The sequence below is a fragment of the Mycteria americana genome, chromosome 1 (genome assembly GCF_035582795.1).
Source record: "Mycteria americana isolate JAX WOST 10 ecotype Jacksonville Zoo and Gardens chromosome 1, USCA_MyAme_1.0, whole genome shotgun sequence".
Lineage (NCBI taxonomy): Eukaryota > Metazoa > Chordata > Aves > Ciconiiformes > Ciconiidae > Mycteria > Mycteria americana.
This window is the reverse complement of record NC_134365.1, coordinates 43,088,456-43,113,900: the sequence shown is the minus strand read 5'-3', so window position 1 is coordinate 43,113,900 and position 25,445 is coordinate 43,088,456. Positions and strand designations below refer to the sequence as shown.

The 25,445-nt window shown below is 38.4% G+C and overlaps 1 protein-coding gene across 7 annotated transcripts in view; it reads left to right on the top strand.

Moving 5' to 3' along the window:
- Window positions 1-25,445, top strand: part of OSBPL8 (oxysterol binding protein like 8) — a 101,468-nt gene that overhangs the window by 46,644 nt on the left and 29,379 nt on the right. For 5 of the 7 annotated variants that reach the window (XM_075495852.1, XM_075495818.1, XM_075495801.1 and 2 more), the window contains 4 exons: window positions 17,376-17,446; window positions 22,024-22,104; window positions 23,008-23,109; window positions 24,380-24,583. In XM_075495852.1, coding sequence (XP_075351967.1) covers window positions 17,376-17,446; window positions 22,024-22,104; window positions 23,008-23,109; window positions 24,380-24,583 — 458 coding nt within the window. Of the gene's footprint in view, window positions 1-10,090; window positions 10,202-10,657; window positions 10,901-17,375; window positions 17,447-22,023; window positions 22,105-23,007; window positions 23,110-24,379; window positions 24,584-25,445 lie in introns of those variants that run through there. The other 2 variants (XM_075495835.1, XM_075495825.1) reach the window with 2 other exon arrangements.

Genomic DNA, 25,445 nt, shown 5'->3' with positions numbered 1-25,445 from the left:
GACCATAGCTCTGGATTTCAGAAAGCTTCTATTTTCCTGTACTTGGTTTCTTAGTTTGAAACATGACTTCTTCCTTCCTCACTCCTTTCACTCTTGTGAGATGGAACTTAGTATGTCGCCTGAGCCAGAGATGGGGGTCTTTTTTTTGGATTCCAGTACAGATCTGTTTTACGAATGTAGAGTACAGCTTGATCTGGCAGCATTGTCTAGTGATTGTTAAGCGAAAGTCTATTTACACTGTCATTATTCTGCACATTTGCAGGAAGAATTTGCACCTTCTTATTTTACATAGTGTTTTTAAGATTCTTGGAAGATATGCTGTCCTTTATTCTGAGACTGAAGACTAGCTTATCTTTTAGGCTACAGACTGGCCTTTAAAGGTGTGGAGGTCAGACTTGCTTCCATAGAAAGCTTCAGCAAGGTTGTTTGACCGAAATGTATTAGAAAAGCTGATGGTGGGGATTATGCTTGTTTATTATGCTCACCAGTTTACATAGCCAGTTCAGAATTGTAGTGTTGAAGGCTAACTCAGAGGTATCTAGCATTAGTCCTGAGATGGACTTGTAATTTTAATTATTGTGGATTTAATTTATTTCTGCCTTGCCCATCATTAGTTAACTAGGGTGTCAGAATAAGCCAATCCTGGTCGTAATGCTGCAATTACGATTTGTTCTATAAAATAAAGTTATTGAGCCTCCAAATGTCAGTGGCTTTAAGTTGGAGAATACCAGAATCCAAGTGCCATCTACTGCAAAAGCTGATAACACTTGGATGTGTTGAGACATCAAAACAAACCTAAAAACTAGCTTTTTGCATCCACTGCATGCAAGAAAGGATTTAATAAAGGCACAAAGTTGGCTTAACTAGACAACCTTTCACATTCTGTGTAGTACCACCATTTATAGAAAGCAGCAATACAACTTTCCATGGGAGCTCTAAGCTCAACTACACAATGGAAAGCTTTCTGATTATGGAGCTTCTCAGCATCGTAACTCAGGAACTCCTTGTGAAAGTGGCCTTGAGCAGCTCCACATTGAGTTGATATTGAAAACTTTTACTGATTTTCCTCACTTTTCATTGTATATATTTAAGGAATCAGTTTCTAGACTGTTTCGCTCAACAGCTTACTCAAATAGATTACTTTGCTTCTCAAATCAGGGTGGGAAATGATCAAACAGTGATAAAGATTTGGCAAGAATTTGCAAGATCAAACTTTCTGAAGGAAATCTTTTTTTTTTCCCCACATGCAGTCTTTAATTCTAACCTCTGAAGTCTTTAGTTGTCCTTTTATAACATCTGCCAAGTTAGTCCTGTCTCTTAACTTGTCAATGCTATATATTGTATGTCAATGTTGCCTTCTGGTATGTTTTGTGTTCAGATCGTTGTTGGTTTTCTTCTGCCTTATCTGCTAGGCAACGAAACCTTCCTACTTCTCCGTGCCTTGAACATACTAAATGATTGTACTGTGTTTTTTGCTAAATATTTTATTTAGAATTGTCAGACTTGGAATTGGACCTAAATAATTCGGCAGCCTTTTGATGGAAACTTTAATGGGTTTGGGGAGTTAGCTTTTGCTGTAAAGCTTTGCTTATGTTTGTGGGATGGTGTGTTTTTAGGCTCTAGTGCGGTAGCATGGCCTTGCCAACTCACCAAGACCATATTTTTGTAAGTGTAGTGCATATAGATGTTAGGACTGCTAAAACATCTTTGAGTTCTAGCAGCTGACATGTAAATTGAACAATGTTAATTTAGCTCATTTTCTGTGTTTGCATTCTATGGTTGAAAATATTATTAACTACTAATGGGCAAACAACTAAACTTTTATCAAGCTTATTTTTGGTGTTTTACTTTTTTTGACCTACTATAAGTGCAACCAAAAGGAATCATTGATGAAACTATTTTATTACGGTTAAAAAATGAACGTGAAAAATATCGAGTCCAAGACTGCCTTTTCAAAAGCTGTAGAGCAGAACTCTGCTTGCTGATGTAAGCTGTTTATGTTGTTACACAAATTATCCCTGGTAAATTGGATTCTTGTAAATCTTGTTAACTCAGACTTACAGTGGGATACTGCTTTATTTGTTTGATAAAATGGATTAATATAGAAATAGTGATCACTTAAAGTTTATGAAAAAGTCAGAGAGGGTTTTTAATATTTTCTAACTTATAAATATGCTGATAAAACATATTTCAAACTTCTTATGAAAACAGCATAGATGCTCAAATAATAATAAGCTGTACTTGTGGTAAAGAGAGAAATCTAGCTAAGATAGTAATATTTAAAATTCTGTAATAGCATGTTTGAAAATGCCTGACTTTTTTTTTTTTACCAGTGTTCATATTGTTTGTTTATGGCTTTATTTAATAAGAGTTTGTGCTGCTGCTGTTTGTATGCCTTTGAGTGTATGTTACAAAGTATACATGATGAAATGCTTTTCTATTTTCTCACTTTCTAGTAATTTACATACGTGTTTATTTGCTTGGGAGATAATCTTGGGTCTTATTTTTTAAGAGTGTGAAGAGGTGAAAATCCATATGAAGAAGAATGCAAAATTCACAACTTTCCTTATAGAAAGATCTTGCTGGTTTAGGTTTTTGTGGCTTTGAATGAGGACTCTGATTTGCAGGTGGCACTAATGGGAGCATCATCCATACTTAAACAGGAACAAATAGCAGTGGTGCTTGTGTTGACAGTATTTGATATTTTAAGGCTGGCAACTCAGCAATTAACACATTAAGATTTTGGAGCTCTAGTTTCTGTATTTCATGTGGAGAACAGTGACCTGTGCAGACAAGCTTCCTGGCTCCTGAACTTGAGTGCATCAGACCTCAGTATTTTTCCTATCTTTATCCAAGCATTGATGAGATGCAGATGGGGTGAAAATGTGAGTAGTATCTGGGAAAAGTGTATTAGGATGATAAAGATTAAGGAGGAGATATTTTACAATAATCTACATCTTTGAACTAAATTAACAGCATCTTGCTGTCATCTGTTTTGTTTTGTTTTGTTTTAAGTCAGCTTAACAAGTAAAGATAAGTAGCGAAAGTGTGTGTCCAGAAGGAGCTTGAGGATCTGGGCGGGATCTGCCCCTCCTTTCCAGCAGAGTAGTAGTAGCTGTTAATTCAGTTTGCAATATGACGAGAATGTATTCTGTGTTACATGACTGAGAAACAGAAGTGGTTTAGGTGCAGGGAGGTGGATTGACACTGGAAACAGAATTATAGGTCTGCCAATAATGATGATGATCACAATGAATAGAAAGCAGGAGGGAAAGCTGCTTTTGGTGTAGGGTAAGGGCATTTTTGGCTGTGCTGAGCTTGTACAAAAGGCTGTTTGCTCCACAGTAGACATCTAAAGGACATGCTATGATTTTAATCTGTAGGATGCTGCATTTGGGGAGAAAATACAAATTTAACTATTTTTGCATGTGAGAGAAGGTGGAGGGTGAAAAATAGATGTTTTCAAGCACTAGGTCCTAAAGAACACTTGCTAACTACTGAAGGGATGAGATGCCTTCAACATGATGGGATAAGGACCAAGAAAATGCAAGACTTGGACATTGCTGTCTACCCGAGGCAGCTAACAAGTTAAAGGTGATTCGTTGTAGACCTTGCAGCCTTTAAAAAATGTTTGTTTCAGATGTATGGCTCAGCTGACAGCAATGGCAGCACATTTTGTTTGTCAGGGTGGTAAGAAATATCTGGAGCTCCTGGCTTGTCATCCCTGTTCTAGCCCACTGGTGGCCAGTGTGCAAGAAGCTCTGGAGATGTAGCACACATCTCCTTTTACCAGCTGTTAGGGGAAAGAGGGATTACTGTGACACGGGGAAAGATACAGCCCCATGTCAGTGAACTTGAAGCCTTTTCAAAGTATTAGCAACTCTTCCTGAGATGGGCACTTGTCCTCAGTGCTTTGGCCAAATTTCTGCTAGGAGGTCATGAGAGCCTGTTCGTTCATGAGGGTGCACGAGACTGAAGCCACAGTGGAGAGGCTCTGTGTTGGAGCTGGAGAGAGAAATTCTGCATGCCTGTGGTTATAGCAGATGCATGCGTTGAGCGTGGGGGAGGCTGTAACTCCACTGGTAGAATACTGATCACTGCTTAAATGCCAGCTCCTGCTTTTCTTTGAACTAGCAATTTCAGTGTGTTAACGTTTCTTTTTGATAATGGTGTCTGGCTTGCAGATGGTAGAATCTTGCCAATCTATATGGTTCCAAATCAAGCTGTTTCCTGGGTAGTTGGGTTATATCTAATCTTTGATACTGATTTCTGGTTTTGTTCTCATGTTTCCTTTGACTTTACTCTCTACATCTAGACAGACTTAGTCATGGAAGTAACTTCATAAATACAATCTCCTGTTTCCCTCCACTATATCTGTCCTTTGAACAGAGAAACTGAAGAATGGCTAAATAAGTTGTTATCTTGACACAGTAAGAGCAACTTACTACTAAGCATGTCATGCTTTTTTACCTCGCTTCATCTTTCCATAAGTCTGTCTCACTGTCTCAGCACTAGAAAGGAAACTGCTAGAGGGCTTGTTGAGGCTCTGACAAGCTTATTTTTTAACACTTCTATATTAACAGTAAATATACTTCTGAAGTCAGGCACCTTCTCTGTAGAGTAAGTGCATCTAATGGCTTAGAGAAATGTTAACGCTTTTGCTTTCCCCTGCCATGTGGGAATTTTGTCTAAAACCTTGCAAGCCCTTGCACTTGGAGAGTCTTGGTCTCTCTTGCTGTATTCTTGGGAGGTGTTTTTATTTGTCTTACCTTATCATTTGATGCTGAGGAAGTATTTTCTAATCAGCAGTGTATAGGTGCCATGTGGACTGGTTTTTCTTTCGGTAGTTCTGGATTAATATCTGTTGTACTGCTTCAGGGCCCTGACCCCAGTGTCAGAGGTGGTCACTTTTAAGTTTTATGATGGAGCGTACCTCATGGAGGTGAAGCCCCAGTTCTGCAAAATTGTGCGACTTATTTGGAATAGCTTTAGTGATGCTTGTCTCAAACGGGGTGTGAGTGAGGTTCTAGTCCCAGTAATCAAGGAAGTACATACTTGATTACATAACAACTTTTGTTATGAGGAATCTTATTTTTTTATGTACAGATACACTGTGGCACACACCTGATGCATTTAGGCTAGGGTGCGGACACATTCCTCTTTATGCAGGCTCTTCAGCTATGTCTGAATAATCTGTTTTTAGCTTGTGTTACCAGACTGAATTTCTTGTGAAATGTTTTAAGTTGTGCTGTGTGTGGTTAGTCTCCTGAATCTATTATCTTGACCTCCTGCTTTCTTGCTGTAATGCATACCCTGGCACATTCCGCTCTGCAAGTCATTATGTGTTTATTAAAACGTGCCATTTCTGCAATGCTACTCCACCCAGTATTTGTGGCTTGGGTAAATTGCATGTACTCCTTTCCGTGTGGGTTATAGCTTTATGAAAGTGTGGGACTGGGTTTGAAAGGCACAGCAGGGCTGATTACTGTGAAACTTCTCGAGCAAGTTCTCTTTCTCCATGACAGTCTCTGCAGAGCTGGCCTACTTGAACCTGAACCGTGACCTTGAGAATTTCATAAGGGCTGAGATGAAAACTGTTGAAACCTGAACAGTGAGCAAGCCTATTGACTTTGGGTGGGAGGAGCTGAGCAGGAGTGTTAGCAAGCGACGAGTTGCAGCCAAGTACAGTTGCCAACAGGGCACTGGGAGCCTTGGTGTTCATTCATAACCACTGTCAGGCGTGCCTCTGGAATTACTCCTCAGCTAAACTGCACTCAACTTGGAAATACCAGAGAACAGAAGAATATTTGGTGAAAGAAACTTGCCACTATAAGCCACCGACACAACTTGTAGCGTCATGGTTCGGAAGTCTTTTTTCTGAATCAAACATTGGTGTCTGAAGGCAAGTATATCTTTAAATAGGAGAAAAACACTTTCATTTAAAGTCCATGTGCAAAAATCAGGTGCTGGGTAAAACTCATTTATAGGTATGATAGTCTAGCAGTTTACTTTTTCTGTTTTCTGTGTATCACAAAGAGCGTATACCGCACACAGAGGATTATTTATGACCTTTTCTTCTGTTGGACCAGGGAGAGAATTCTACTGGAAAACGTAGCGTTGTTGAGATGTCAGGGCAAATTATTGTCAGACTTGAAGGGCGAGTCTGAAAAGCTTCTGTCTTCCCTGCTACAACATCAATTTTCCTTCCTCCTTCTTCTCCCTTTAGCTGTTACAGAGTTTGGTTTTAAGAAGGTTTTGGGTTTTCCTTGTATACTTCTAAGGCTAAAAGGAATATTTTTTTACTTTTCATCACTAGATATACTCTTAGTTGTATTATTGTGTCAGTATCAGTTTGTGTAATGTGTTCATTATTTTAAACTGTAAAATCTATGTAAAAAGGATTATTATACTTAAAAATCCTCAGTTGGATAGTTCAGAATATATTTGATTTCAGTTCAATTTCCATGCTTGGAATTCATACCTGTACAATTCAGAGAGGTCTTTTTTTGATAAGCCTATGCTTATCAAAAATATTTCAGCTGTATCAAAATATAAATATATCAGCTTATCAAAAATATTTCAGCTGTAAATATTTTTCAATTGGAGAAATGTTTTAAAACTAAAACCAGGCTTTGTCAAAAGTGTTCATGCGCTGTTGGAATTGCACATGTCTTCTATTTGCCTTTGTTTTGTATACTGAGATTTAAGTTTTGCCCCAGGTAATATCCTGGAAGAATGTCTTAAGCACAGGATTATTATTTGTTTTTTAGCCAGCATTTACTACTGAAGAAGCCTTGATTGAGTAGCTGATATGAGAAATGCATTCTGTCCTTTAGAAAAATTTATACAACAGATAAGTTTTCCTCCTCTAAAGAGATGTTCAACAGATTGACTGAGAATGGGTTTCACACACACACACCACACCCCCCCCCCCCCCCCCAAGATAGGTGAACTAAATATTTCAGTCATGTTTTTTTCATCTTACTACTGATTTAGGTATTATATAAAACAGAGAAACCGGGAGACTTTTTCTCCCTTTCAGTGGCATATTTAGTCTAGTGCCTGCTTTCATGAAGTACTTAACTTTTGTTATGAGGAATCTTATTTTTTCATGTACAGATACACTGTGGCACACACTTGATGCATTTAGGCTAGAGTGCAGTTACTTTCCTCTTTATGCAGGCTTTCCAGCTATGTCTGACTTCTGCAGTTGAACTTGGCTGTAGTTCTATTTGTGAGTTTTTTGAAACCATGTAAACTTCCAAGCTGTGTCTGTCAGTGCATTTTCTGAGTATATCAGTTATTAAGGTACTGGGAACTGATACCAAAAGGATAGAAGGCTTCCTGGGACATTAGTCTAAGATAACCTAATGAATGATACTAATTCCAATTTTATCAGTAGATTGACCTATTCTGTCTCAATTTATTTTCAGGGAGGGGAGAAGAGGGAAAAGTTGGCTGGTTGTTTTTTTGGTTTTTTGGTTTTTTTTTTTCTAATATGTGGCAGCTAATGAAGTGCACCTTTCCATTGTCATGTACAGAACATGCAAATAAAAGCACTTCCAACTACTTAAAAGTACCTCTGTGTCCTTTAAGGAATCAAATTTATTGCAAGGAATTAAAAGGGTTTCTAAGAGCTTTGGGTGCTGAGTGTGTGGAGAGCAGAAGCCCCTTCAATATCGCAGGCTGATGTTCAAGATTTACAATAAACTTTAGCTTAGAATCACCATGGAGAAGAATTCTTATTTTTATTAAATGTTAGATATTCCTTTTGATCTAACAGCCTTTCAGTTGTGTGTCAGCTATCTCTCTAGCAATGTATACTGCTTTGAAGTAGTTGAAGCAAATGAGCACGTGTATACAAGTATTAGCAGGCATAATAAATCACAAGCTGTTGAAAAGGTGGAGAACTAGTGAATTTTTACAGCCAAACCATGTAATTAACTGTTTTACCACTGCAGATTTAAGTGAAATATGAAGATGACTTGGTGGGGGGGAGGGAGATGAAGGAGGAAGCTTACATTAGGTTTTTTCTTTTCCCCCTCCTTTGTGGTGGTGAGACAGAGTCATATTTGGGCAAAAGACAGAGTCTTGTCTCTCCTATATTGCTGTTGAGTTAAAGCAGAAGGTACTTAGTCAGAATACCCGGATAATGGCTTCCTTGGTTGGGAGATAGCTCCGGAGAGCGGAAATATAACATTATCCATATTGAAATTCTTAATTTTATCTACCCAAAGATTTCAGCTTCACTTCTAAATGGAGAAAAGGGCATGGGAAGGAGAAAGAGGTTTTTAATCTGTTCTCATTTACACTTTGGCTACATGAACAGTGTCAAGGGACTGGAGAGGGCATGGAGAGAAATAAGGGGGAAACCTTCAGGATTACATTGTTTCCTCCCACCCCTGAATGTCTAGCCACTTTTTAGTAACATGAACATAAGGTGGTAGAGAAGGCTATGTTGTGGAAGAACCTGGCAGGCTGGCAGAGTCATGCTCAGTAGAGGCTCCAGAACGGTGGCTGGAGGCAGATGCAGACAGAGCGGTGCGGGTGGCTGGTGTGGAGCCTCCTGTTAGTCTGTGCCACCCTGCCGTTCTGGTACAAGGCATGGAAACCTCCTGATACCAGTGTCAGCAGAGTATTCCCCGGGCAGGGTCATAGCCCTGACTCTGAAAGACGAGATAACAGACCCATTAACTGGGCAAGATAGGTCTGTAATGAGAGGATACAGTTCCTTCTGTGTGTAAGGGGAGGTTTTCTACTTCAGCTTTCTCTTGATTTTAGTTAGAAAATGAAAATGCATATTCTGAAGAGATTTGGACCAAGGTAGTTGCTCTGTTTAGTAGTTAAGAAGATAGACTTGGAGAAGCAATGTGGAGCTGTGTTTATTTAAAAAAAAAAAAGAAGAAGAAAAAAGTGGTGTTCTCCCTCCTTGCATTTCATCCTCATTGCCCCACCATTCCACTCCTTAAGTTTTTCAGCTGCTCTTGCTGTTCCTTCCGGGACATCTGGACAAGGACTGCTTCAGCTGAGAGAAGTATGAGACACAGTAATGGATAAATGGAGACAGGCCTGAACACATGACATGCTGGTCCAGTTTCTCCCCCTCCCTGTGCCCAAGTGAATAGAGTTTTTCACTTCTTGTACAAAAGAAGTCAAGGTTACGTATCACATATAATGGTTTCTATTGATGGCTCGTATTAGTTTTTTTCAGTTACGTCCTTTTTTCCTTGGCATGTATTGGGACATTAGTCTGTTAAGAGGCATGAAGAAATTCTAGTGATTCATAGGATCCTGGAAGCTACCATGTTTCATAATCAGAAAAAATTATTTTCAGTGTTTTCTGTATGTGTCTTAGTGCATGTATCTATGGGTACTAATGCACATACACTGCACAGTTAAAACCTTTCATAGGGGTTATAAAATACTTCAGTCTACTTTATTATCCTTGAGCCAATGTGAACTGAAATGACTGAGCTGCAAATAGTAAGTACATTTCTTTGCATAAGAAGCTGGAGTAAACAGTATTATTTGAGGATTAATCAAATTGATTAATCACACTACCATTGATTTAATTTGTGGGATGTGTTTCACTTTGTAAGAAGAGGAGACCTCTAGTATGGAGTGAGGGAGAACACAAGTTCGTATTTTCAAGCCAATTCTTAGTGTCTTCTTTTTCTGCTTTCCAGCAAATAGAGTAGGTTTCAAAGCGTATTTTGTCAGAAATAAGGTGTGGCGGGGAAAATGTGATCAGCAGAGAAGCACCAGGCAGGAAGGAAATTCCACATGTGGAAGAGGGTGGCCGTGCATGCTAGACGTCAGGGCAAAGAAGGAGCCGATCTAATGAGCAGTGGATGAAGGAGGTTAGGGAGAGCTTATTTAGCTTTATTCTGGTAGCTATCAGCAAGAGCTGTTTGGATCAGCTGATTTCTAGTCTTGAAGCACAATTTACTGGGATTTTTTATGTTTAAAATTTAAGGTGGTTCATTTAAGTGTTTTATTCATTGCATAAAATATTTGGGGCATTAATAAAAAACCCTTTTTGTGGAGCTTATTTTGTGCAACTCTTCCAGGAGTCAGGCTGGTTTGTATATATAAATATGGCAGAGTCTTAGAGAAGAAAAAGGTATTACCTCACCTTTTAAATAAAAATGAGAAATGAAGATGCAGAAGCCACGGCAATCAGTTGATGAAAACTAGCTAGGTAAGTGCCTAAACAGGAAAGTTCAGCATGGCTGTGTAACACAAAACATCAGCTCCCTTTTCAGATTCCCATAGCGTACCGCAATATCAAATAGGGAAGCCACGTAGCTCACGAGTTGTGCTTTGTGCAATATAAATTTGGGACTTGAAAGACTAACAGGAAAAACAATTGATTTAATGAATCCTTAAAACCTAAATAATAATCATTTTTGCATGCTTAGAAAGCAGAGGTGAGTAGGACCAAAACTGAGATGTAAAAAATGAGATGTGGTGTATTTGTGGAAAAGAGGAGCTGAAGCAAAGCCATTCTGCTGTAAGCGTCCTAATGGGTTTGACGAGAGGAGTATAGTGTTGCTTGGCTTGCTGCTGATTTGGCAGCCTCTGTCTCTTCACTGCATTTTTCACGTGTGCCCTTCGTTTGTTTCTTTTTTTTTCCCTTTTGTATCTTACTCATCAGAATGTGAGGTAAAAGGCTGTTACTGCAACACTCTTGTTCCAAGCAGCTAATGCTAACCAGCTTTCACAGAGAGCATAATCCTTACACAAACACCTTAACTCATGAAGGAAGAGGGTCCAGTGCGACGTAGGTTTTCTTCATGTGCTGGGATTTCATCTGTTTTTTCTGCAAGAGCTGATGGCCGAAAGCTTGTCCGGAATGCTTCATTTGGAGGATATAACGAACTCTCTCCTGCTTTACCAGGTTTGTTTTGGTCTTGCATTTCTTAAAATGTACAAAAGAGAATATAATTTCCACCTCAAATTTTTCAACTTGAATGAAAGTAATGTACTGACACGTTGGTAGAAATCAGAAAGAGTATTGCTTGTATGCATTTAGATAACAGCTCTTTGTAGTGGCAAGATTTGTAGGTAGGCGAGTAAGTTAGCTTATACCGCAGCAAATCTCTCTTTAAAAGGCATTAGTGTATTTGGTACTGACTGGAATATTTGTTTTGGTTGTTTGGGCTTTTATGACTGAAGTTCTGTGATGTGGTTTATAAACACCTTCCTCCCTTGTACTTTCCGCTCGTCCTGCACACGATGGACTTCCTGTAAAATAGTAGGGTACAGCAGAAGGTTTTAATTTAGCTGTAACTACTGAAGAGTCCGCATGCTTGTCATCAGTGGTTTGACATAAAATTACAAGATAGAATGAGTTAGGGCTAAAAGCACAGCCTTGCTAAACTCTGTAGTGCAAGATTTTTAAGACATTTAACACCAGAAAGGGCTTGAATCTCCTTGTGCTCTGATTTGTTGCCTCCTGAAAATCAGTACTGGAATATTGAAATGAATTTCTAGAGTTTCATTGTCCATAATGTGCACTTCTGATATAGGTACCTGAATTTCAGCAGTTTACTTCAGGAAACTTCGATGCTTGAAAATGTGTGACAAGGTCACCTCTTCCTGAAAGGGGACATTGTAGAAATTGTACATTCTTACTAGAATTACTCTGTATGTGTGATTTGTCTTGTGCATGCGCACATACGCACTTTGTTGTGTAGTCCAACGGGGCCAGAATGCTGGGGAGGGTGGGGGGTGGGGGAATAAAATAGTTTTCCCTTTTTGTTGTATGCCTTCTGCAGAATGGCTCACTGAATTTGTAAGCCCTGGCTCTGAAGCCATGGAAAAGAGTTGGGGTGCAGAGCATAGGGGAGGTCGCAGGCTGGCGATCAGGGAGCTCTCTTCATCGCTGGCCCGTGCTGGCTTGCAGAATCACTGGAGCAGCATGTTCAGCCGCAGGCAGGTGGGGGCAGTTGCTTGGGACATCACGTTCTATTAAACCTCATGTTTTACCCTATAATGTTTCCTTTCACTCTGCTTCAGGAAATGATTAGCCTTCTACGAAGAATCTAACACTGAGTTTTATTCAAGCTGCTCAGGAAATAAAGATCTCAAAGCTTGAAAGCATGGGCTTGGCAGCTAGACAGAGCCTCCCTACCTTTACAATAAATGCATGTAGTCTGGTAATTACTGAAACAAAAATGGATTCATTTCCTATTTGCTTCCTTCCTGTGTAGGATTCTACATTAAAGCTGATAGCTGTCTGTAAGTGGACAATGAATGACTTCTTAAAATGCAGAACAAATGGAAAACAGTTTTTAATGAAAAAAATCGAGTGTAAACATATAACTAAAAAATGTTTTATCTTTTGGCATCTTCCATATATCTGAAGAATTTAAACAATATTAATATGCTGGAAAGTATACTCTTTCAGTTTGGTTTAAGCAAGGAGTAGTTATTGCCTGCCTAAAAGATACCCATGTATAGTTACAATGAGGACATTTTTTGGTTATTATTGTTTACTTTATATGGTGTTTGCAAAAGAAAACATGACCATGAGAAAAATACATAAAAGGACTTTGCTTGCTTTTCTAACTACTTCAGTTTCAAAATCCATGGAGGAATCTGAGTTATTTAATATGGGATTGTATTCTTAAAAGTGGCTGTCAGCAAGCTTTTGAAAATTGGTAAGTTAAAAAGACTATTGTCTCCTGCGTTCAGTTCTTTAAAAAGACTTTTCCTTTTTTTTCTGCCATGTTTATTATGTAACACCAGTATTGATATATCCCACTAAGTATGGCTCATAGTTCTTCCAGAAGCATATACTTTTTCAGCTCAATTATTTGTTCTTCACAAGTGCACATGCACATTTGTAATCAAATCAGTCTGTTCCTTGCTTTTCATTTGGAAGTCAGTAATATTGTTGCTTGGCTTGCTATTTGTGATCTTTTCATGCATTGCATTGGTGTTTTACTGGTTCTTCTGTTTGTTGGAAAAAAGCCTCCAGTGGATAGTAATTCTTTCTTTTTGGATAAAATAAATCTGGCATTAAAAAGTAACGTGTTTTTTCTGGTGTATTTTTCTCAGATATACTAATTGCAGATGGCTTTTGTTGAGAGGTACAAAACCAGTATTTGAGATGTAGGATGTTACATGGTTGGTTTTGGTTTTTCCCTTCCCTCAAAATTGATTGAAGGGACAGATTATGGGTGCGACTTTAAAGAATTATACCTGTGTTATGCTTCAGAATTAAAATCTCTTAACTAAACAGTTTTGTTTTAAAATGTACCCTACCACAGACTTTATCCTAAAGGTTCTTTAACACTAATCTTACAATGTATATACTCCTCATTTTTTGTCAAAGACAATGTTTTGGAGGAATTTTTTCTTTTGGTATTGACAGCATGTTCCAGCTCAGTCTCTAAAGAAGCGTCGTTTGATTTTGTTTCATTGGCCTCTTGCATGCGTAGAGTTCTGATTGTTGCAGTGGCATGCTGTTGTCAGGCTCTTGCATCTGTCTGGAAGCTCATCATGAGTTTTCACGTAGATTTCCGCCTGCAAGTTTTTGAAGGACGTGCCGAGTGCTCACAGTAGGAATGTACGAACGGACAGTTTCCCTTGGCTTCTAAGGTCATACCGTGAACTGTGGCTGACTGTGCTGGGGTTGGGATCAGCTTTCAGAGCACATGGGGCCTGAGATGTTAGGACAAGGAAGGTCACGCTGGGAGAAAGCCTGTTAAGACATAGTGTTTTTCTGAACACAATCCCTGATGTCCAGAACTGCTTTAGAGGCTACAGTAGTGGAGCTTGTGTTTAAAATAATTTTTTTTTTTCTTTTAAATCTGCAAGTGTCGTAAATAATACTGGGAGCTCAGTCTGCAGCTCTGACGGTTGATTCAAACGGCACTTGCTCTCTGTCTCCTAACTCTGAAGATTGCTTTCAGGATTTTAGGTAGAAAACGATACACAAATTCAAGAGATTTAATAGAGAGGAAGTTACAGAAAGGGACTGCATCTTCAACACCTGAATTTTGATGTTGTGAAATGTGAGCTCAGGTTATCTTGTTAAAGAGTTCCTGGTTGAATTACAGGATGGGAAACAGCAGGTAAGCTCAAATATTAAGCCCAAAACCACTGCTGATAAACATTGAAAAACTTGAAACACATTATTTTATTGGACCCTGCCTCTAGCCTCTCATACCCTGGCAGTCTCTGTTCCAGACACTGATTCAGTGACTTTGTGGTGCAATTTTCAGTACCTCTGGGGTAGACAAAGCTACAAAAAGCAATAACACAAAGCATCATTCAGAGGCACAGCTTTCTTGGCTTTGCTGTGGTCTTTGTCAGAAATCCATAGAGAAATCTGTTCTTCATAACTGGTAGCAGGAAGGGAGAAAACAGTATTTCTTATTGTTGATATATTGTGAATATAATTATTCTGTTCTTGTTGTTTCCTTGACCAAGTATTTCCACGGCAAAGTGTATATTGTCCTCAGCTTGGGCCCATATATAGCTTTTTGTGATGTTTCAGTACAAATTTCCCTGCAGGTATTAGTATCATATGTTCTTGCCAGAAGAAGTAAGGCTGCTTATGGTATTGAGGTCTCTCCCCCTTAATAGAGGCTCCCTGGAAAACGCGTCCTTGCAGTGGATGAGGCTGTGTCTGGATCAGCACCTGAATTATGACTTTTTTTTTTTACATACGTTTTAGCACATAGGGAGGAAAGCCTTCTGTCTGTATTTTGAGTGAGCTTATCCCTTCTACAGAGAGGGAGTTTACAAGTAGGGTGGTGTGGGATGTGAAGCTGACTGGTTGGGCTTCCTCACAGACCAAGATGGAGTTGTGCAAGGTGTTCCAGGGTCTGCAGCACCCTGACTTGGGTTCGCTAGCAAACCCCTCAGATAGCCCTTTGCTGTGCCTGTGAGTAGTAAGGAAGGGAACAGTGAATGTGGCGGTGTGTTTATAAATCAGCAAGCACACATACCTCTTGGGCTCGAGATACTGGAAGCAAGGAGGTGAAGTTCAGGGAAACGCGACTGTGCTTTGGTCTTTGTGTCTGATTCTCTGGGACGCAGTACTACATTCTGTTTTCATTGGTGATGCCAATGGAAAGCTTGTTTATGAACACAAAAACGTATGTATGTTAGATAAGGATGCGTAAAGCCCTTAAAGCTGCTGCGCTTAAGGAAGCAAGCTGTAAATTATAGCTTCTCTTCTGTAAGAACAATCCTGACTTAGCACTTCCTTGTTGGTTCCCATCACTACATCTTCTGTATGTGCCTATACATAAATAAGTAAAAACTGGAAAGCCATTAGAAAATGCCTGCATTACATTTTCAGTGGAACTTGGTTCCTAATGAGGGATTTCTTTTGGGTGTGGTGGTGAGGAGAAAACCTCATTACTATGGTTCTGGTGTGTGTTTGACCGCCTAAGACTGGCATCAAATCTAATAACTTCTCAGTGAACTAAGGCAGGTCTATCCTCTAAGGCTTGAAGCAGCCTTTGTTTTGTTTCAGCACCTGATGACTAGTGCTATAGAAAATGTGCTTTTGTATTTGGTGTTATATAGGAAAAGTGGCTTCTGGCCTCTGGATTGTGACATGCCTTTTTGGGGTTTTTCTGGATTCTCAAGTACTATAAATCTTCTGCCTGTCTGGGTGCTTATTCCCTGTGATCAAGTAGTCTTCTGCATTATAGGTTTTCATTAGCCGAACAAACACATCACGGATATGTCGGAAGAATTTCAAAAGGATGGGTTTAATGAACTGTGCACAGAGGGGCTTCTGTGAAGGCATGTTAAGGTTTCTTTCTGTAAAGGCATGTAAGGTTTTCTTTGTGTAAACATGAAATGAGATATCATTATATTGCAGTATATAATTTTTAAAAATCTGGTCTTAAAAAAGAATCTCTGCAAGAGGTAATAAATATAAACAAAAAAATCCAAAAGGCTGATTACCAAACCAAAACTAAAAGGACTCTCAGATTTCTCATGTAACCTGAAGACCAACCTAATGCCTCTATAACTTAGTGAAACTTCCCAAGGTGTGTATTTGTGATAGATGAAGCAGTCCTGTCTTAGAGTTTCTGGGTATTGTAAGTTGTGCAAGGGTGAAGATACTAATTAAAAACAAAACAAAACAAAAAAACTCTACACTGAACACTGCTACAGAGAGTTAAGAAAAATTATTTTAAAGCTCATAAAGTCTCCCCATGCATACACACGCTCCCCTGAAGAATGTGAAATCAAACTGTTTCTCTGCTAAATCTCATTTTAGAGATCCGAGTACTTTCAAAGTTCAGAACGTGTTCAAAGGGAAGCTCAGAAAAGATTTTGGTGTCCATTTATGCAATTTATCTGCTGATGTAGTGCCCTCTGGTGGGATAAAGCTCTAGGGTACCACTGTCAGAGCCATGCAAGGCTTTTCAGCTGTGTGGATTATTCCTGAAATTCATGTAGGACTTCATATTTATCTGCCTTCTATCTGGAGGGCATGCAAATGATGGCATTTTTACTTACGCAGATAAATGCATTGCACAATTCGTTTTATTCCTGTTTATAAAAGCTTTATGCTACCACCAACCTCTTCAAAGAAAATGGATCACTGAGATGTTCTGTCTCATAACCAGAGTAGATTATTTTTCCTTAAGAGGATACTAGGTTCTCAGTATATGTTCTGTGGCATGCAGCCGCTGTGCAGCAGTGCTAATGCCAGTTGTGACCCCCCTTTCCATTGTCACACATATACTGGCTACAGCCACGTCTCACTTTGCTTTTTGGATACTGGGAAAGTGCAGAGTTTGTCCTGTGAGTCACTCACACAAGATAAATGTGGGTTTTGACGACTGTTTTAATATCAAGCCTTGTAGTTACGCTTATGCAGCGTCAAGTTGAAAGTATAAATTCAAAGCTAACGTAAGCAAACCTTTTTCATTTGCTTGCAAAAAACTGACTGGCGATCTTAATCAGTGTTTCAGATTTGCTTTCATGTAGGTGGTATTTAACAATTACTGCTAGCTACAGAAATGAACAAACCAAAACAGGCTTTATTTAGTGTTCTGCTCTGTGCGTGTGTGTACACAGATAGGGGAGAATGAGAAGATAAAAGGACAAAAGTTTGCACACCATATTTAGGATTCGTGAGGTTATTGGATCAGGTTCAGCACCATCCAAATACAGTGGACCGTTCTTGTCTCTTAGTGGGTATTAAACTAGTTCATATTGTAGTAGCCGGTATGTTTTTAACTGATGTGATGGACTGGTATGTACACGTTTGAAAATCCAATTTGCTTGCACTTTTTTAGGCTGAACACAATTTGCAAATTTATTTCAAAGGCTATCTCATATAAAATGTTATGTCTTCAAATCATTTGCAACAATGCTGTCTTTTCTTTAAGGTTTTGACAAAGGGAAGGAAGATGTGTCACAAAGCAAAGAGGATACAGCACATTCTATGTCAAAAAGCAAGGTAAGGAAAGCAGCCTCCTAATCTGGCTTTAAAATGTCAGCGTGCAAAGGAGTTGAGTGCATTTTTAATTAAGTGTAAATGTATTTAACTTTCGTTGTAGATAATCTTGAAGATTACTCTTCAGATTTAGCAATAGACAAAGATTAAAGGGAATTTCTTAATGTAGTTCTCAAGATGACATCACATGAAAAGCTACAGTTCAAATTAGTGAAAATGAAATGTGGAATCTTCTCATTGTCATCTTGGGGTGGGATGTTGCCTTGCCAAATGTAACAATGGATGGAGGCCAAGCCTTGCTATGGAATAGAATTTAAAATCCTTTTTAGCTGTAAGTGCAGATGCTGGTCACTGAGCTGTAGCAAATCTTTTTATAAGAATGTTAAGAAACTGTAATTGGAAAAGGTTTAGTTTAATGGCTTAAATTGCCAGAGTAAAACATAGTTAAGTGTAATCTGTTGTCCTGTCTGTTGCAAAGGCTTTGGTACCTCAGAATTCAAGTATAAAGGCCCATTTCATTGAGGCAATGCGAGTGCAAAGGAAAGCATGCTCAGCAGAATATTAAACTAGATATAATTGCTATGCATGTTTATGCTTTCTGGTAGTCTGGATAATAGAAATGGAAAAGGCAGGAGCCAGGCAAATTCATAGTCATCATTGTGTAGTCCCAAGATAGAAAGGCTCACTGAGATGTAGTGAGAACTGAGAATGTCCAAAGTGGAGTTGGGAGATGGACACTGCAGTCACCAAAACCATAGCATCTTGGGGTGGCTAAACTTTAAAAAGGAAGAAAACATGAACTACCCGAGCGACCAAAAAGACTCTTTTTACGTAGTGATTCCAGGTCTTTTCTCTCCAGAGATGTGTTTTGTTCTGATCGCAATTATTTACGTGCAATAACATTCTTATTTAGAATAAAATGTTCTTTTCTGGTGGTATAGAAATAGTATGTACATGATGAGAGATTTATGTAAAAAGTCATTGTAGTAGTATAGAGAAAAATCTACCATAGCTATCTTTTCCTTTCCCAGATCCTTTTAAATTTTTAGGTTACAGTTATAGAAGCTGTCAGTTTTAGGACATTGTATAGGTCGTTCTGATGATACCTTCTTTATTTGTTGGCCTATGGTAACTCTTAAAGTGCATGAACATTTTGGTCAGCAAAAGTGCCTGGCATGTCAATGCACTAAATTTTCATCTAGGGATTTTTATGTATTAAGAATGTGGAATTCCAGAAAAAAAATATTTGCAGTTGAGTGTCTCATAAAACAGGTGTCTCTTTCTCTTCGAGAAATTAAAGATTAAAGAGGAGAGGGAAAGACTGCGGTTTGTGGAGAGGGAGGTTGCATATGGTTTGATTGCTGAATGGAGTAGCTAAGTTCACTTGTTTTTCTTATTTAGGCATCACTACAGGATAGACTTCAAAGGCTTTAAATTACCTAGCTGTGTGCTTTTCTATTTTCTGCTAGGATGTCCGCTGTTTTTTGCAGAGGCAGATATGGTAGCAGACACTTAATCAGATTTTCAGGGCGCAGCAAGCGTGGGCTGCTCTGTAGGGGAAGGGGAGGACCTGAGCTTGAACACAGCTAGCTCCCAAGGGACACGGGGGAGATGCCCGCTTCTCCCAGCTTTCAGGCAGAGCTCTTTCCGCAGGGGTCTGCTGCAAGGCTAGCACTGCAGCCTGTCAGAGCTGGCCCTGGGCACAGGCAGCCACAGCCCTAGGAGACAGAGGGATTGCGCTCGAGGTCTTGACACAAATTTTTCTGTGATATTTCATGTGTCAGAGCCTTAAAGAGGAACATTAAAGAGATATTGAAGGAGATCAAAGCGACTTAAAGATTATAGTAGCGTTTCCCTGCTTAAGTGGTGTCATCAGAATTGCACTGGGGTGAGCAGGTTAGTTTCTGCAGCTGATGCTGCAGTTCTGTGGTGTGTAGCTAAGCGTTTCAAGCTGTTGGTGTCTTACATCTGACTTGGAATCACAAAACGTTGTGTCTTTCAGCTTTACTGTGTCCTAGAGCCTCACTTGTCAGGGAGATCAAGGAAGCATACTTTACCATCCAGCTTGCTTCTTATCAAAATACTTATGTTGGTCCAGAAACCTCTAAATCATTTTTTACTTGGAAAACAAGTTAATACTGTCTCTTTTAACTGGGATTTATTTCAGACTCTATTAATCATTTATCTGTGACTACCCAATTTGTTTTTTCTCTTCCTTATATTTTTCTTAGTTGTTGTCTAGGACCTTAAGTCTTTGTGTGCTTTGCCATTACTCTTGTTTATGTCTTTCTGCTATCAAAGATGAGACCAATATTCCTACCTCTAATAGATGTTTTCCTTCATCTGTATTTTTGCAATTACTGCATGTGGGGCTTGATAAGAGTAGTGATTCCTTTATAACCCACAAATAAACTTCAGGCTAACAGAGGATGGTAACTCTCTGTCACTGCTGTGGAGGTGAAGTAGCAGCCCTTCTTTCTAAGTCAGGATGGAAAAGCAGTGATGAGACTTGCCCAGAATCTGGTAGTGAATGTACCTCACTGGGAGTTGCAGTAGGTTCTCTTAAAATGTTTTCTTCTTTTAAATTTTGATCCCATCCACTTTGTGTGGGTGTAACACTGAGAAAGTTACTAGCTTAAAAATATAGGAATCACTGATCTGTCTCATAATCTGTTGGACAGGTAAATATGGACCCTTACTCAGTGTCATATTAGTGAGCTTTAAAACTGAGATACTGAGAAAATGCATTTTTGTAACCTGTGATACTTACTGGTTCAGGGCTTTTATATGCATGACCTTTAGATTGCATTAGCTTTCTGTTAGTGAGCAACTAGAATATTTATGAATGTTTTACTTAAGTTGCTCCATTATAGCTTGCATAACGAGTTCATTACCTCTTCTTATGTGACAGTGATAAGCATTTTTCCCTCTTCTGTTATTACATTTGAAGTACTGTATTTCCTTTAACTTCTAGACAGATGAATTAAATTTCAAGTTTATGCTTGTCTTAAAGCTAAATTTTGAGTGTTAAGAACGTATCTTTAATACAAAATGAAGAGGTTTCCTTCATTATTCCTAGATGTATATGGAAGTTAGAGAACATTTACTTATTGTTGAAATGATTTTGAAATAAAATTATTTTTTGCCACTTATTGCACATATCTTTTTGACACTAGCTATCTTAAGTAGACTCCTGTAAAGTCTTAGTTCTGAATTAGAGGTGTCAAAGTAGGATCAAAGTTAAATTGCTTTGTTCCACTTGTAAATCTTTAATTTTTATTTTTTTGTTTGAGCAACTTGTGTGTTAAGAAAAAGAGTGCTCAAGTGCGCTGTTTTTATTATTGCAGTAAGTTTTCTCAAAACTTGCATATTTTTTGACTGTCATTTTATAGTATTCCAAAATAGAAATTCAGTGAATAGACTTTGCATAGTAGTATGAGATTTGAAATGACTAGTCAGAAATGTTGAACAGCTTGAGAAGCAGTTCTCATAAACTGTCCTTGAATCTACACAGTTTAGAAGGTTACATTGATTTTTCTTTTTTCTTCCTTTTTTTTTTTTTTTTTTTTTTGACTAGGCAGGAACTTTGGGTCCATCAGGCTTATATTTCAGTGCACAAAGAAATGCAGCTTTTCGTAATTTATCTGAAGTTTATATATAGTGGATACCTACTTAGTGTTCTCTGACTTGCAGTAGAAGTGACGTGATAGACTCCTCTTTTTTTTTTTTTTTTTTTTTTTAAGAGCTCTTTATCCCAGAGTGAATCTTCGGTGGCTCTAGTTCCCTTTCAACTTGTAGGCAACAGATGCCAAGGAATAAACTTTGAACCTTACAAGATGTGGGGAGAGGCGGGAGGGAGAAATCATGTGGTGCTGAGGCAGCATATTGTCCTGCCATGAACAAGGACTTGGGTTTCATGAACAAACCTGAGTCTCGTTCCCCTGTCTGTCACCACTGTGAGCTTCTTGAAGATGACTTGCAAAAAGTAATCAGAGCGTGGGATTAGGGAGGAAGGAGCAGAACGAGTGCCATTGGTGGTCAGTTGTACTCTGATAATTTATAGAGCACTGAATCCTAGATTGAAGAGGCTGTATTTTCCTTCATGGGTCATGGGGTAAGTGCCTCTATAGCAATCTATTCGGAGGAGCTGTCAAGTTATGAATGAAGATGCTGGGATTCGTATGTCACGGGAACATGGGAATGACTCCTGTGTTTAATCACTGGGATTCTCCTAAAACCTTCTCTCTCTGCTAAAATAATGCCTAACTAGTCAAGACAGCGACGTATCAAATAACAGGCTACATGGGCTAAATATTTACTGTATATAGTTCAACTTCTTCTGGAGGAATCTCAGACTTCTTTCCTATAAAACCCTTATGAAAAAAGACTCCATAAATAGATGGTGAGCAGCTCATGTTACAACTTGTGGTTTGGGTTTGGCTTTTTTTTTTTTTTAAGTGGGAATGGGAACCTTACAAACATAGCTGTGCACTTCAAACACTTTCTAAAGTGCCTGCAACAGTAATACATCCTTGTATCTATCATTGTCATTTATTTATTATGTGTTTTGTGAATTTCAGTCTGAATCCAAGCTTTTCAATGGCTCTGAGAAGGACATCTCTTTATCTTCAAGCAAACTTACAAAAAAAGAATCTCTCAAGGTGAATTCATTTCCAAGTAACTCCTCATGGACTATAAATGCATTCACATAGTTTTACTGTATTCTCTAACGAGAAGGCAAAAGTGCCAAGTAGTGATGAGACCGATGGAATATTTAAGTATTGTGAGAAGTTGTGGTGTTGATTCTCTTCAAATCTTATTGTACTGTTACTTGAGCATGGGCTTCTATAATGCAGTCTTTAAGATGGCACAAGCTTATGGGATAACTCAGAAGATTATAGCATAATTCAGGTTGGCAGGGACCTCAGGACATCTACATGCAATGAAATAACGAATTGAATTATCAGAGTTACAGTTTGCATGCAATACCTGTGGTTTTTCTACTGCCTTCTTCCCCCTGTGTTGTAACAAGACCAAACTCCATTTGGCACATATCATGTCAGCAGAAACATAAAATTGTTTGCCTCTAAAAGAGGGAGATATGTTGCTGCAAATTTCTAATGGGGAGGGAAAGTAATTGGCGTGTAAAGACTACTGATCAGATAATGTACCTATAAAACTGAATCTTGTCCAAATTTGGTTTTGTACTTTACACCAGGAAAAGAAGCAGGGGAGGGGGGTGGGTTGGTTGGTTGGTTGGTTTTCCCCCTGTGATTCTAACATGAGTTTCAGAGTCTCAGAGTTTCAGAGTTTAAGAGTTTTCTTAAAAGCAAATTGTAGAAGAATCTGAAATTGGTTACGTCACAGCTGCTCTTGAAACAGAGCATGAAGTAGTTGTTCACACCTTGAAGTCAAATGCTGTGTTTTAAAGCTACTTCTCTGTATCGGTATTGCAAATTGAATTTAACAGTTTTTTCCTCAGCTTGTATTGATAGATGTCTTTTTGTGCTCTGATTACTGGCTTATGGCTGTGGCATTGTAAATATTTTTATTATTATTTACAGGTTCAAAAGAAAAATTACAGAGAAGAAAAGAAGAGAGCTACAAAAGAATTACTTAGCACTATCACAGACCCATCAGTTATTGTTATGGCTGACTGGTTGAAGGTCAGAATCCAAGTGTGAAACCTGAGTCGAAGATGTAGCAGCTGCTTGCTGCTTTCTGACCAGAATAGAAAAGGCTCAATCTTTTACTTGCTGTTAATGTTTTTCTACAAGCACAGCAGCCACTAATTGCATCCCAGGGTCTGTGTGCTCAGATCCTAGGGGAATAATAGAGGAACCTAGCTCCCACTTACTGTAGTCACCATAGTCACATGCATCTTGTGTGTATAGCCATTACCTTCAGATGAGTTGGCTTTACGAATCTGATTTTGTCCTTTCTATTTTACACTTTGAATTGAAGCTCTGTTACATCTGTAACAATAGTGAAAATGGTTCAGTCATATTAGATATTTGAATAGAGGTTTCTTTGTGTATTTCTGGTAATTTTCCTTTCCTCTCTTGAGAACTAACTGTCCTCTAATACTGGTACAAAAGGTGAGGAATTAATTTCTCAAAGATAGCGGTCAGTGTCATCAACAGTAGTGCAGTTTATATATTTGTATCTAGTTCCTTAAATTTGGAAACATATTCCTTGGAAATATATTCCTTGGAAATTTGTAAATAAATTCCTTGGAAAGAAAAAATGTCTGTTACCCATTTTTATAGCTAGCTCCAAACAATAGCTTGTCTGGAAAAAGTTTCTCCAGTTTTTGCTAAAATCAGTATAAACAGGCCAAAACATTGCTCAGAGGTCAAGTTGGCATTCAGTCCTACAGACACAGAAGTAACTAAAATCCAGAGTTGACAGAATTAATGCAAGCAGTCTAATCAGATGTGCAAATTCAGGGACTTGAAAAGATCTTATATTTCACGTATGGGTTGAAGCTAACAGCTGTTAGAAGAGGTTTTATCTAAGAAATTCAAATATATCTGAGTTATTTTGTGAATATCCTATTTTTCTTATCGGATGTCTGCCCTGTTTGCAGAGGAGCTCTGTTTCCAAAGATTATCCTGTCTTCATGCTAGTGATAAAATATGTTCCAGATAGGAAAAGTGATGAAAGTTTCAGATGAATTGTCATACTTCCCATATCTGGATGTGTGTGTGTACCCATTTGTAGAATAAGTATTCATCAAGAAAGAACAGAAGAGTGAGCACTGAAACTGTACCTTTGTATTGTCTTTGATAAACCTGGATAAACTTCTGATAGACCTGATAAACTTTGCTTGAAATAAAAACTAATAAATATTTAAATTTTAATTTTCATTTTGTTAAGGGGGATGGTTTTGGTATTGGCTTCACTGAGATATAACTCTAACTATTTATCTTCTAGATTCGTGGTACCTTGAAAAGCTGGACCAAACTGTGGTGTGTACTGAAACCAGGAGTGTTGCTTGTTTACAAAACACCCAAAAATGGCCAGTGGGTAGGAACAGTGCTCCTGAATGCTTGTGAACTCATTGAGAGGCCTTCTAAAAAAGATGGCTTTTGTTTCAAGCTTTTTCATCCTTTGGAGCAGTCCATATGGGCTATAAAGGTTAGTGGTAGCATATATGGTTCTTAACGGATGACTAGCATTAGCCAGCTATGAGTACAGACAAGCTTAATGAAAAGTTGAACTGCATTTTCTGTTATAACTTTAATGGTTTGTTTATTCTGAATATAAGCCTTCAACATCTAGTCCTCTTCATCACAAAAAGTATTTGATTGATGCTGCTCTGTATACTTAAATAGCTTCAGAAGTGTGGTGTGCAGAGGGGTGCCATTAAAAGAAGTTAATGCCATCACTGGCAGTCATGTAAGGAGAAGGAATGAGTGTATAATATTATTTTTTACATCAATTGAATCTGAGAAATTAAGGAGGGAAGTGATTTGCCAAAATGAAAGAGTTGAGATGAGTTATAAACATTTCTTGGCTTCCAGCCCTCTATTCATGTAATAAAATGTCAGCGTAGTTCAATTTGCTTGTAAGAGTAGAAATTCAAATGACTTCCTTGTGCAATAATAGCTTATATTGCAACTTGTTAGCTAGTTTTGTTCCTTTTTGGCTACAATTTTATGAAGATAAATGTTTTCCTTCAGTTCTGATGTCTGTTTGCTTTGTCATACATGGCATAATATTGTGAGCAGCTCTTATCTGTAAGTGTTGAAAAGCACAGTGTGTTCTGCATAGCAAAGGTTTATTTAAATTTCTCATAAGAATCTTTAATGTTTGCTATTACTCATTGTTTATACTCTAGTAAACAAACTATTGTAGTCCTTGTTTTGTGTTTGCATATGGAGAGGGGGTGTGGAAGCACAGCACAAGTGAACATATTTACCTCCTGAAATGACATCTTGCTTTAGATGAAATTACTGTACAATATTAGGACCCTCGTCATAATAAATTAATTATGCCC